Source organism: Sardina pilchardus, chromosome 20 (assembly GCF_963854185.1).
Source record: "Sardina pilchardus chromosome 20, fSarPil1.1, whole genome shotgun sequence".
Lineage (NCBI taxonomy): Eukaryota > Metazoa > Chordata > Actinopteri > Clupeiformes > Clupeidae > Sardina > Sardina pilchardus.
The window spans coordinates 20,501,783-20,514,290 of NC_085013.1; the positions used below are offsets into that span (position 1 = coordinate 20,501,783).

At 44.8% G+C, this 12,508-nt stretch overlaps 1 protein-coding gene across 1 annotated transcript in view; it reads right to left on the reverse strand.

Moving 5' to 3' along the window:
- Positions 1 to 1,471: 1,471 nt before the first annotated feature.
- col12a1a (collagen, type XII, alpha 1a) overlaps positions 1,472 to 12,508 on the reverse strand; it is a 62,341-nt gene continuing 51,304 nt past the window's right edge. The window contains exons 55-67 of the mRNA XM_062522576.1: positions 10,833 to 10,919; positions 9,812 to 9,865; positions 9,160 to 9,255; positions 8,658 to 8,711; positions 8,067 to 8,120; positions 7,775 to 7,828; positions 7,194 to 7,265; positions 6,822 to 6,857; positions 6,654 to 6,720; positions 6,223 to 6,405; positions 5,480 to 5,557; positions 3,761 to 3,931; positions 1,472 to 2,380 (exon numbers count right to left, since the gene is read on the reverse strand). Coding sequence (XP_062378560.1) covers positions 2,238 to 2,380; positions 3,761 to 3,931; positions 5,480 to 5,557; positions 6,223 to 6,405; positions 6,654 to 6,720; positions 6,822 to 6,857; positions 7,194 to 7,265; positions 7,775 to 7,828; positions 8,067 to 8,120; positions 8,658 to 8,711; positions 9,160 to 9,255; positions 9,812 to 9,865; positions 10,833 to 10,919 — 1,149 coding nt within the window. The 3' untranslated portion in view covers positions 1,472 to 2,237. The remainder of the gene's footprint in view (positions 2,381 to 3,760; positions 3,932 to 5,479; positions 5,558 to 6,222; positions 6,406 to 6,653; positions 6,721 to 6,821; positions 6,858 to 7,193; positions 7,266 to 7,774; positions 7,829 to 8,066; positions 8,121 to 8,657; positions 8,712 to 9,159; positions 9,256 to 9,811; positions 9,866 to 10,832; positions 10,920 to 12,508) is intronic.

Consider the following 12,508-nt stretch of genomic DNA (forward strand, 5'->3'; position numbering starts at 1 on the left):
CTCTTTGTAATGCAAAGCAGACTGTTCAGGTCAACTTTATGTAACTTTAGGGAACTGTCCAAATGAAGATATGTGTTTGGGCCCATCCCAAAATACTGTATATCTTATTCCCTCATAGTATTTTGATAAATGTTGATATCTCCAGATTTCAGTCCACTTTGATATGTCATGATAACAAAAGGAGGACTAGAGGACAGGAAATGGCAATGTATCTGTCAATCAGACCAAAAAGCCAAAAATTAGACAATTTAGTGGACTCTTTATTAAAAGAAAATCAAAAGTAAATTAACTGATCCCAGGAAATGATAGATAGTTAGCTAGATAGACAGTTTGACACCAACTCATTACAGCCCTTTGATAAATGTGTTTGGGCCTGTCCAACTAAATTAGGACCACATGCCTATTGGATAACTCTACATTTGAAATTCAGAACAATTCTACTTAGAATTGATTGCAGTTGTTGCAGTCAAACACCATCAGGGTTTTAAAAATATATGCATGCAGACTCTTCAACCAAGGATGACTTAAATTGATGACAACATGAAAAATGTTTGAAGAAAGCTTATGCAAAACACTGTATTTAGAGAAGTTTGAAAGGGATTGGGGAGAGTTGTGTTTGTTATGAATGGCCTCTAATAAAAGTCAGACAGCAGAACTGTAGCATAAAAATAGATTATCATCAGCTATGTACTGCTTTATGCTGTATTAATAATGTCATATATTTTATGTGCATAGGTTTAAAAGGGTCGTTTGGAAAATGTTCAACACATCTGTCAAAGCAATTGTGCAATCAAACAAAATAGCACATTTTGTCTTGCGCTCCACATTCAGAGAATGTTATGTAACGTTACATTCCAGACTACAGGCTTCGAGGCCCAAGCGGACTCCTTCAATAGTTTTCTTCTCCACTTTTTTTTCTCCTGACAAATTCCTTTGATCGACAACTCAAGAGAGTGTTCAAAGATGACTTTAAGGGCACAGCTTCAAGGACAAGCATCAGTGACCTTGTTGAATGTTTCTTTTTTATATATAGATCAAAGACTGCATAAATGTCTTCAGTTAGATGTCGTGCACAAAATGTTGGATACTGGTATCTTTCCTTTTAACAACAGGTTTCATGATAGAGGTTGAGGTTAAAGTGATAAACATGAACTCCACTCTTTTTTTACAAACATGCTATAGTGTCTATATACTGTAGATATTGCCCAGAAAGCCTATTCAAGTTTTGAAATTAAATGTGCTCCCAGCCCCCTCCTCCTCCCTCTCCTGGGACTAACCCCCAAGCCCCCCACCCTTACACCCCGGTCTGTCATGTTCTTCCGTTGTCCTGTCTTATACAGTATGTTATGTTGTGTCTAGTATATGTCAATATGCCTGCATGAAGAAATTGTCCCTCGGGGATAAATAACTTTTTTTTTCAAGCTTTCTACTTGAACTTACTACAGAAAGAGTATGAATTAACACAGATGACCAATTTTCAGTAGTTTTATTGAAAAATGCCTCCTGTGGTCCAGAAATAAATAAGAAAAATAAGGCTGTGGAATTCACAATATGCAGTTAAAACAACTGAAGCAATCCTATGTCTATAGTCCTGCACACAACTTTCAACTGCATTGGTATTGATATATAAAAAAAACTATATTCTGGTTTAAAAAAAAAAAGAATCCTTACTAAATATACAACACAGACATGCAATTCCCCCATTGGTAAGAGTCTGCTGTGAGTTGGTATAATAAAACGGGTAAATAATATTTTGACAGAAAGAATGAAATAAAGCCACGTTTTGTAGACAATGAACTGCAGGTGAACATGAACCGACAACCCTCTTTACTTAAAATGGACAACAAAAACAATGGATGAGAACACTTCCGCATTTCAAAATACGATTTATCAAATGGACACGTGGAGACTAGTGGTTAGTTTCACACAAACAGGTGAAGTTTGATGTTAACATCCTTAGTGCATTTAACTATGGCCTTAAATGATCACAGATGAAGACATGTTAGAGGCAGCAACACTTGACAGGACATTTGGCACACACACATAGGGCTTTTGGATGAAGTTATGATAAAAGTAAGAAATGTGAGGAGAATGACAAGCTTTTGTTACTGAATCTCATGTTTTATAGTGCTGTGACTCTTTACTATACATCTATCCACATGATCTTTTGAAAACAACCAGAATTTTAAACAACTTCCAAGATTCAGAGAAAACAGTCTTCTTGGCTGATTACGATTCTATATCCTCTCGGTTTCCTCTCTTGATAGAGATCTCTTTCCGCGCTGGTTTTGTAAATAACCGGGAGACTGTATTTCTGTATCGTCCGTCGCCCCCTCTGGTACGGAGGCTACACGGTTGTTGGGCGCAGGCTGGTAGCCGTCTGGTTGGAGATATTGGGTTGTCCAATTGAACAGAAACTTAGTTTTGGATGTTTTTTGCATGCATGAACTGTCAATGTTTTGTATACTGTAAACATACCTCAAGTGTATGGAGAAACATTCATCTTTTCATATCACTACAAATATAAAACTTACAAAAAAAAGGATTCATGCTCACTTACAAACCATACTTATCTCAATCTAAGAGACATTTCCTAAAATAATCTTACTAAAAAAAGAATAGTTTTACTTGTAGTGAAAAAACATAGAATAATTAAAAATCTTGTAAAGATTTACCACCAGCCATTGATTCCCTAAGAGCCATCAAGGCCCTCATCCTCATATCATATTGAGGTATAACATGAACAAATTAATTAATACAAAATAAAACAAGAGTAAACACAATCGAAACAAAAAAAGTGACAAGATGTGACCTACTGTGCACCAGTTATGCAAATACAAAGATGTCATGGTTACATGTACAGATGGGCACATGCTACATTGGGAACCTGAGCAAAGGTTGTGTACATCACTCAAGGCAAAAATAACAAACAGAGGTTATGTTGGCAGTCAGCAAGCAGCGCGTTAAAAGGCACAAGCTCTGGATGAGGGGTTAACTCATGGTTTCCCTTTTTTTTATTATTATTCAAACATCATTTACAAGGCACAATTAGTTTATTTACAGATATGTCTTCCAGGCTGAAGATGTTTGGTCTCTGAGGGGAATGCAATCATGCATTTTAACCACTAAATATCACAAAGCAGATTCGGAGATTTAGCAGCTAAAGTTGAACACTCCCCTTGTCTCAGCTACAACATCCACTTGGTTAGTAGTTGGACATGCTCTTATGTCAAGAGAAGCCCTGTAACACTGTTTCCTACAGTTTGGGATGCAAACAGGCCACCGTATGTTTGCCAACTCTGCCGTTTCATAAAAAAGAGTAGCTGTGAGATGATGTTAGTGCCAGTCCACTTCTCTCTGGGGTTTTGTTTTGCTTGATGCTTTGTTTGTTTGTTTGTTTGGCTTGGATTTTAACGTCGCTCAGCAAATGTTCATTCATCATGTCCATGGTGGTTATCCTTAAGGATTCATCAGCGCGTGCGCTACTATCTCAGAAACAGGACTTTTTGTTCAGGTTTTCAAACTGTAAGCAGCACAGGCGGCTCTAGAAAGCTTACTATGCTGTACCTGCAAACAGGTTAAAATTGGGGTGTTAATTGCTTTTAATGGGATCAGACTCATTATTGTCTTCATGCCATATTCAAATAACATCACTCAACATAACACCAATCTGTTAGCTCCGTCTCCATAAAATACATGCATTCATTCATCACTCTAGCAGACAGACCCCCCTAGCCTCATGTAAGACTTGGTGACTCACCCTGGTACCCTTGTCCGTTGTAAGGAATACCGACACACTGGGAAGAATCACAGTACCCTGGGGGTCCCGGGGGTCCTCTAACTCCTGGGGATCCTTGCCGACCAGACTGACCACGTTCCCCAGATGAGCCAGGAGGACCAGGGGGGCCGGTCTGCGATAGGCCTTGTGGTCCTGGAAGAAAGAGAGACAGGGAGTTGGAGGGGATAGGGTGGTGTGTGGTGTGTGTGTGTGTGTGTGTGTGTGTGTGTGTGTGTGTGTGTGTGTGTGTGTGTGTGTGTGTGTACAGGGGGTGGAGGGGGCTTAAGACGTGCCGTCAGCAGCTTGCTGACATCACTCTCGCACCGTCCCGAGTGGTCGTGATGCGGGGGGAAAACTGGTCTCCTGCACTGTAATTTAAATGTTTAGATGGCTCAATTAAAAACACGGCAGGGGAAAGCATTCCGTGCTCGGCGGAGTTACCCCCTGCCCCCTCCGTCTAGACAGCATAAAGCAAGTTTGGGATCTCCCCCCGCCGCCCCCCTCTCTCTCCCCCTGTCTGCCCAGACTCGCTCCCTTAAATCAGCACATGTGCTGTCGATGAAAAGCTCCAGAGAGCAGGCGCTCGTTGAAGGAACAATCTGATTATCCGCCCCCACCTCCAGCCTAAGCCCACCCCCCCTCCCCACCCCCCCACCCCCCGAACCCTCAACCCCGACTTCTTAAACAATGAGTCATCGGTCGTAAGCTTCCTCCTACTGTACCGCATTCACACACATTTTGCCATCAGTTCATTCACAGAAACAAGACTTTGGCAGTGTCTGTGCGAGCGAGAGTGGACTTAAGCTGCCTCCGCTTCTGCGCTCCTCTGCATTATAGATGACATCTCTGGGACTGCGGAGGGCTCAGAGCAACACGCTGAATAGTCATTTGTACGTGGGTGATGGTCATAAATGCTGATTTGAAAAATGTCTCTTTTTTTTCGGCCAAAATACTCAGCAGACGTCATGCAGGAGCTGTTGAAAACCTCATCTATATCTCCTCTCATTTGAAATCCCACGGAGAGTCAGGAGTCATCATCTCCATGACAGAAACAGTGTTGGACTTGACATTATTAGGGGCTCAATTGGGTGAGATCAGTCTTCTGAGTTGTGTTTTCTCTAGCCTCCTTGACCGATAAGGGACAGCGTGCGCGTCAGCTGTGCGTGTCCATACACGGCGATTGATGACACCCTTGATTTGCTCAAACGTCTGCCCTCGGGTCACTCAGTGGCGAGAGCGACATAAATTCAGGATTAGAGAAGTGTGGCTGGCAACGCATCTGACCAACTCAGACTAATTTATGACACACAGCTGCCCAAAAGCAGGGTTCAAGAAATACACAAAGGTAAATCTCGACCGCCCCCCCCCTCTCCACCTCTCTCTACCACAACGAGACAGTTTCAACTGTAATGTTTTGCTTTCCTGCGCTTTTTTTCCCTCTCTGGTCCGCGCGCGTTACACAACTCTAACGTCTGGGTTGGGGAATGTTGCTGTGGGGGAGAGACAGAGCTCTTAGCCTCTCAGCCTCTCAGCAGGGGGGAGACACACGGAGACTCCTCATGCTGTTGTTTAAGTTGTTAAAGAAAAGTGGCACCACACACAACGCAAAATGGCGTTAAGTGTGAAGGACTAGCTTGTTGGCGTGAATGGATGTGTGGGGAGAGGGGTGGTGTGGAGGGGTTTGCGGGGGTTGCGTCGTACCAGGTGAACCAGCTGGTCCTCTCTGTCCTCGCTGTCCGACTCCTGAACTTCCTCTCTCACCCTTCTCTCCGGGCATTCCTGTGTGATGGACAAGAGGAAGAAGAAGAAGAAGAAGCCAAAAACACTCATTAGTGCCGAAGAGACCTGAGCAAATGACTGTCATGTGATCCTATAGCTCCACCAGAGCATGTCCTCCCTCAGACACTAGTCTCGTTCTCTTATCTTCCACAGTGACTAATGCACTGAGATTTACTGTTTGTAGATATTCAAGAAATGCATCAGTGAAATTGTGCTTTTACAGCCAAATTGTGCAAGAAGTTACAGTACAGTCCATGCCAACACGTCTAATTCGTATTTTGCAATGCCTGTACTGTAGATCTCACTTCCTCTCAAAGAGAATCCAACAGTTTTGTTGGATGTGAAATCCAAAAAAAGATTCTCTTAAGGTATTTCAAATCATACATTAAAGCTCTTTAGAATCTTGAATGAAGATTTCAAGGATTGAGATGTTATTCAGTGACTCTCAGTGAATCTGAACAGGTCTTTTACAACTTTACAGCCGTAAAAAGCTGGTCGGTTACTTTTCAGTGGATTGCACCAAAGACAACAGATTTTAGGAATACCTCATAAACATAATTATCCCAAAAGGGAGATATCCAGTTTAAATGCATCATAGTTCTTTTAAAGGCCAAAACTTTAGGCCAAAACCCTCAAATAAGCAGCCTTGTGGACGAGCTCCTCACCTCTCTCGCCCTGTGGTCCTGGTAAACCGGGGTTTCCAGGGAAACCGCTGCGCCCACCCTGGCCCGGCTCTCCGCGTGCACCCTGGTTGCCGGTCGGTCCGGGAGGTCCGGGAGGACCGGCCACGCTGCTACGGTAACCGCTCGGGATCTGGTTCAGCATCATGTCGATTCTGCTCATTTGTCCTGTGAACAGTTTACACATTTACATTCATTCCTTTAAACAGGCGCTTTTGTGCAAAGCCACTTACAGATGTCAATGATATTACGGGGTTATTGTGCCCTGAGTACCGGTAATTGGGTTAAGATCCTTGCTCAAGGGCGCTACAGTGGGTATTGAACCCTCAAACCGCTTTAGATGTACACATAATACACAATGTGGCCTGTCTTTGATGAACGCACGCTTGAGAGGTATACAATGAGGGGGCACTCACGGTTGACCAGTTGCTCACACACTTGTCTGGCGACGTTGCGCATCATGTTTTGGGATGCGGTGTCTCCCTGACGGCGAAAAAAAGAGAGTTTACTCTCCGCACTTTGATCACTTTCAAGCTATTTTCAAAAGCATGCAACAGCAGACACATGGTGCGTGTTTTACTCACTTTCTCTCCCTTCTCTCCTTTCCCACCCAGCGGGCCCTGAAATGTGAACCAACATGAACCAAATGAGGAACAGGGTTCCACAAAAACTTCCCCGTTCAGTTCATTTTATGGTCTTTTTCAATGTGAAACGAATCAACACCACAGTTTCTAATTAAGAACGGTTGCGATTCCTCAAGAGACTTCAAATGGCATGGAACGTTTTATGCCATGTAATGACTGCTAGTTAACACAACATTTCTCATGACTGCTGTTAATAGAGTCCTCCGTTCTTGCGCAGCTCAACTCAAATCTATGGCTTTCAATGCATTAACGTGTACAGTATCCATAGGTCTGATTACACCAAAGAATCGCGTGACCCAAGCGTAAACATACAGGAAGTCCTGGTTCTCCTAGTTTTCCTGTATTTCCTTGCGCCCCCGGCATTCCGGGTGATCCCGGGCTTCCCTGGAAGAGAAAGAGAAAGAATACACTCATCAGCTGTCACTTTGTTAGTCACGCTGGGTAAAGTCAACCATCACAAACCCTCCAAGCTAACAACTGGGGCTCTGTAAGCATTAACATATGATGGAGAGGGGGGGGGCGGGGGGGGACAAAACCACAATGCTGGTGGTGCAGGAGAATACAGAGACAGCACATAGTATAGCCATGCGAATACAGGGGCTGGCGAGCCGCCTATTGACATTGAGGGGCCATTAACTGGAGGCTGGAGGAAACCACAGCACAGAAAATGAGATGCACGCTTTATTCTCATCATGGGAATGCTGCTACAGGCGTGCAGACTTCGCCTCCCGAAAAAAAAAAAAAACGCCGAAAAAAGAGAGCTAAGCTCTGGAGCCGAAGGGGTAATTGCTAAGCATCCATCAGAGAGGAAAGTGCACTTGTTTTGCATAAGGACAGGGGAAAAGAGGAGTGGGGGGGGAGGAAAAGTGGGGAAGGGGGAGCGTGGCACTCACCATTGGTCCAGGAGAGCCTCTGGGTCCGGATGGGCCCTCGGGGCCGGCTTGTCCCTATAGAGGCAGAGACACAGAACCAATCACACACCGCACACAAAATGGACTCCGCTTGAGTGGTTAAATTAAGGGGCGACAGGACACGAGAGGAAGTTTTGGTTTGGTTGCAGGCATCTCAATTTGGGCATTGCTTTGTTGTTGTTGTTGTTGTTTGGTTGGGAGTTAAGAGTGTCTGAAGCTGAATGTGGAAAACTGCCGCTGTGGGTGGGCACGTCCCATGTGCTGTGAGTCTTACCCTTGCTCCACCAGGCCCAGGAGGACCAGTCGGACCAGTAGGCCCAGGAATACCCTGTGAGGAGAGAGACCAGCTGCTGTCAACACTCAAAACACTACTGTACATGTACAGTATATTCATCAACAGCAATGCAGCAGCTTCTTCCACTTATCACCTTCAATCTCAAAGACACAACCATTTAAAGCAGCCGAGCTGAACATGTTCAATTTGTCGACATGGCCTCGAGGGGTGACCTTGACATATGTGCTACTAATAAGCTATGAGTGATTCCATTAGCGCCACAAGCGTCTTCATAAATCAGGATTCATGTATGTCTGAGACAGCAGTGAGCATAAATCAAATCACTGAAAAATGTCGCTACATCAGAGAAGAAAGCAAATGTACACATAGGACTGCTCCCCTTTCATCATGCTCATTTAAATGAAATATATGAATGTAATTCTTCTCAAGAGCTTGCAGAGCACTGAAATAAGATTGTTTTTGATTCATAAATTCAAGTGTGTTCTGCACAGAACATGACAGTATGTTGGAATGTGTGAGAATCTAGAACAGAGCAGAACATTCTGCCCAGCCAAACTGCCCTGTCCTTACCTGACGTCCCATGATTCCAGCATCACCAGCATCTCCTTTTGGTCCGGGACGACCCTGTGGTACGAGAGACAGCTGTGAGGTGAACGTTCTCATCGCAGCCCCAACATCTACAAAAGCTACTACACACAATCTATTTCACCACAATCGCTTTATTCATCTCCCCCCCCCCCCGTTTTCAGGCATCACCTCAAGGAAAAGGGAGTGACTGGGCGACATAACTCAACATAACTCAACATAACTCAGCTGAAATATATGGGCTCGAGAGCTCTGAGCCGCCGCGCTGTAAATCAGAGCCCTGCAGAGCTTTCTCCTCCACAGCATCTCCCACGGAGCGCCAATGGATTAGGAAACGCTAATAAACGTCATTGACTGTGTTGCAGACTGAGAGAGAGCGAGAGAGAGAGAGAGAGAGAGAGAGAGAGAGAGAGAGAGAGAGAGAGAGAGAGAGAGAGGGGTCCGATAATGTTTACATTTTCCCAGCCGGGGGTGTTGCATGACTTACGGGCTCTCCTGGCAGGGACAGTCCGGTGGGTCCTTGTGGGCCAGGAGGCCCCATTGGACCGAGCAGTCCTTGCTCTCCTCGTGGACCGACAGGACCCTGAGCAGAACAGAGATATAAATATATCACACTGCTGGAAATATGAAACAGGAGGCAGTAAAGCCATCACCGCGCAAAGCCCTCCTGACAACTGCCTCCCCAAAGAAGCACAATGGTGTCCTATCTTGAGTAATGGCAAATTAAAGACACCTTGTTTCTCATTAGATCTAGGCATCTTGGTGTATTTGAAACACAAGGAAGAAGAATGCACTCTGTGATTGAGTAGATTAAGTGAGTTCAGATGTGTGTGTGTGTCTATGTGTTTGTGTATGTGAGTGTGTGTGTTTATGAGTGTGAGTGTGTGTGCGTGTGTGAGTGTGTATGTGTGTGTGTGTGTGTGTGTGTATATGTTTGTGTGTGTGTGTGTGTGTGTGTGTGTGTGTGTGTGTGTGTGTGTGTGTGTGTGTGTGTGTGTGTGTGCATGTATGTGTGTGTTGAGTACACTTGATGCAGGCTTCGTGCAACACTTGGTGGCCATTGTTCCACAGCTGTGCATGGGCTCTGGCCTGCTCGGAAGGGAGTACAGTACAGGAAGTGATTTAATGGGGTTACTCACCGGAGGGCCAGACTCGCCTCGGTCTCCTCGCGGGCCTTTGGTACCGGGGGCTCCCTGAAAAAGCCAGCGCAGAAAAGCAGTCAGCCCTGTACTGCCCACCCCCCCTGGAGACAGCTCCACAACGTTCAGCTGAGACCCTCAGAGCAGAGCCCTCGGGGATTAGAAGGTCATGGACCATGTGCGTGGACATGCATGCTCAGTCCAAGGCCCCTTTGAGTCTCTCCTTGCCATCCATATCTCCTGCTCTGCCTCTGTTAGCATTTTCTCTGGCATGGATCTGTAAAACTTTGCCTGCTCCAGATACCTAGGGTGCTTGCAATTATAATGCTCACTTTCTCCAGATACCTAGGGTGCTTGCAATTATAATGCTCACTTTCTCCAGATACCTAGGGTGCTTGCAATTATAATGCTCACTTTCTTAAGATACCTAGGGTGCTTGCAATTATAACGCTCACTTCTAACGCTCACCTTCTCCAGATACGAGTGGTGTTATTCACTAACGCAACGTTCACTTTTCTTGGTCAAAATGCAGGTGTAGTGAGCTGAGAGGAGGTGTCCCCTCGTTACTTACTAAATCTAAGATACCTAGAGTGCTTGCAATTATAATACTCACTTTCTCCAGATACGTGTGATGTTATTCACTAACGCAACGTTCACTTTTCTTGGTCAAAATGCAGGAGTAGTGAGCTGAGAGGAGGTGTCCCCTCGTTACTTGCTAAATCTAAGATACCTAGAGTGCTTGCAATTATAATACTCACTTTCCCCAGATACGTGTGGTGTTATTCACTAACGCAACGTTCACTTTTCATGGTCAAAATGCAGGAGTAGTGAGCTGAGAGGAGGTGTCCCCTCGTTACTTGCTAAATCTAAAGAGCAGGCGTGCGTTAATGGCCAGAGGGATAAAATGGCCCTCCATCCCTGTAACAGAACACCTTTCCACATCATCACAAACAGCATGCTGAGTGGGCCTGTGATGACTTCGGGGCCCTGACGACTGACAAGAGAGCTTTAATGGATTTACCTGAGGGCCGGAGGGCCCCTGAGGACCAATGCTATCCTGTGCACAAGTGCAGGAGTGGGGCAGAGCCGGACATTTAGCCTCATCTCTCTGGGAGGGGAGACAGTGGGGGGGGGGAGGGGAGACGGGGGGGGGGGGGGGGGGACAGGAAGAGAGGGGTGGTGAGGGGAGGGGAGAGAAGGGGCAGAAGAAGACAAAGAGAGTGAGAGATGAGAGTCGGAGAACAAAAAAAACACACATTTTGTGGGCGGTGGAACTCCTTGAGGCTCTCCCTCTGGTAGCCGAACAGAGGGATCAACTGACCCATGGGCCCGGGGTTGGATTGGTTGCTTCAGACGTCGGAGCGCCACATCACTGGTCAGAGGGAGGCAGGAAATGACATTCCGCCACCCCACTTGAGTTTACGGGAAAAGATCCCAGAAACTGTTCAAAGACATTAAGCTGAAGGAAGCACAGAGAGGTTCTGCTCATTGAAAAGAGCCAGGAGTGTTGCCATACAGTGAAATGGTTCACTGACTGACAGGATTTAAAGATCACAACATATGCTTCCTTTACATAGAGGAGCATTGTCAACGAGGTAGTTAAATAAGAATAACACATTTGTGTTATTAGTACGGAATTAAAGAATGTTATTATATTGCCCTGTAAGGGAATGTCAAGTGATTGAGAGCAATGCTGAATCCAATTGAGACTTCTCTTCCAAACTGGCACTCTTTTAATCCAAACATCTAGTTAAATTCACATGCAACCAAGAACTACATGAATGAATAGAAGTACTGTGTAAAATGTAACTAGGAAACACAAAATAAGCTGGACCCATTCATTTATCTTCTTTATGCCTGACTGGCTTTGCAAATATGGATGTCAAGACTTTTGTTGTTGAACCTTGATCAATTTGGTAGCTTTGCAGAACAGCTGGACTCAATCATCTCTGTGACACTGGAAATACATCGAACCACATTACATGCCCTAGACTTTAAAACATGGCCGCTACAGCTGCATTACGCTTCATGCAAATTACATAATCTGAAACGAGTCAAGGAAGCCAGCAACTGTAACTTTGTATACTTTCTGAATAAATTAGCAATGGCAACCTGACTGCATGACTTAAAACAAACTGTAAAGATCATTACACCTAACTTCTTAACGTGGCTTCATGTCAAAACCACAGATTTAAAATGCTAACCTAAAGAAATCCTCATAGTCATAACTTAATATGAAACACTTTCTATGAAACATGATCATTTAGAAAATGATGATCATACACATTGACTAGCTATCACTTAGATGCTCCTGGTTGTAACCACACTGACACACATAAACCTGCTATGTCATCCAGACCCTCTCATACAGCTTTCATAGGCTAACCTAAAGAAATTCTCATGGTCATCCCTTAACGTGAAACAGTGTCTATGAAACATGATAGTTTACAAAATGATGATCATACACCTTGACCAGTCATCACTTAGATGCTCCTGGTTGTAACTACACTGACACACCTGCAGCATCATCCAGACCCCTCCAGACAGTTGGATGCTACTGTACATCTGCATGGGAATATACACAGGCACGTGCACGTATGCAATTCATGTGTGCACGTAATAACATGCTGCAAAGCACAAGAAGACACCGAGGACACTTCATCTATCATTCTTTTGTCTCTCCACAGGCAAGCTGCC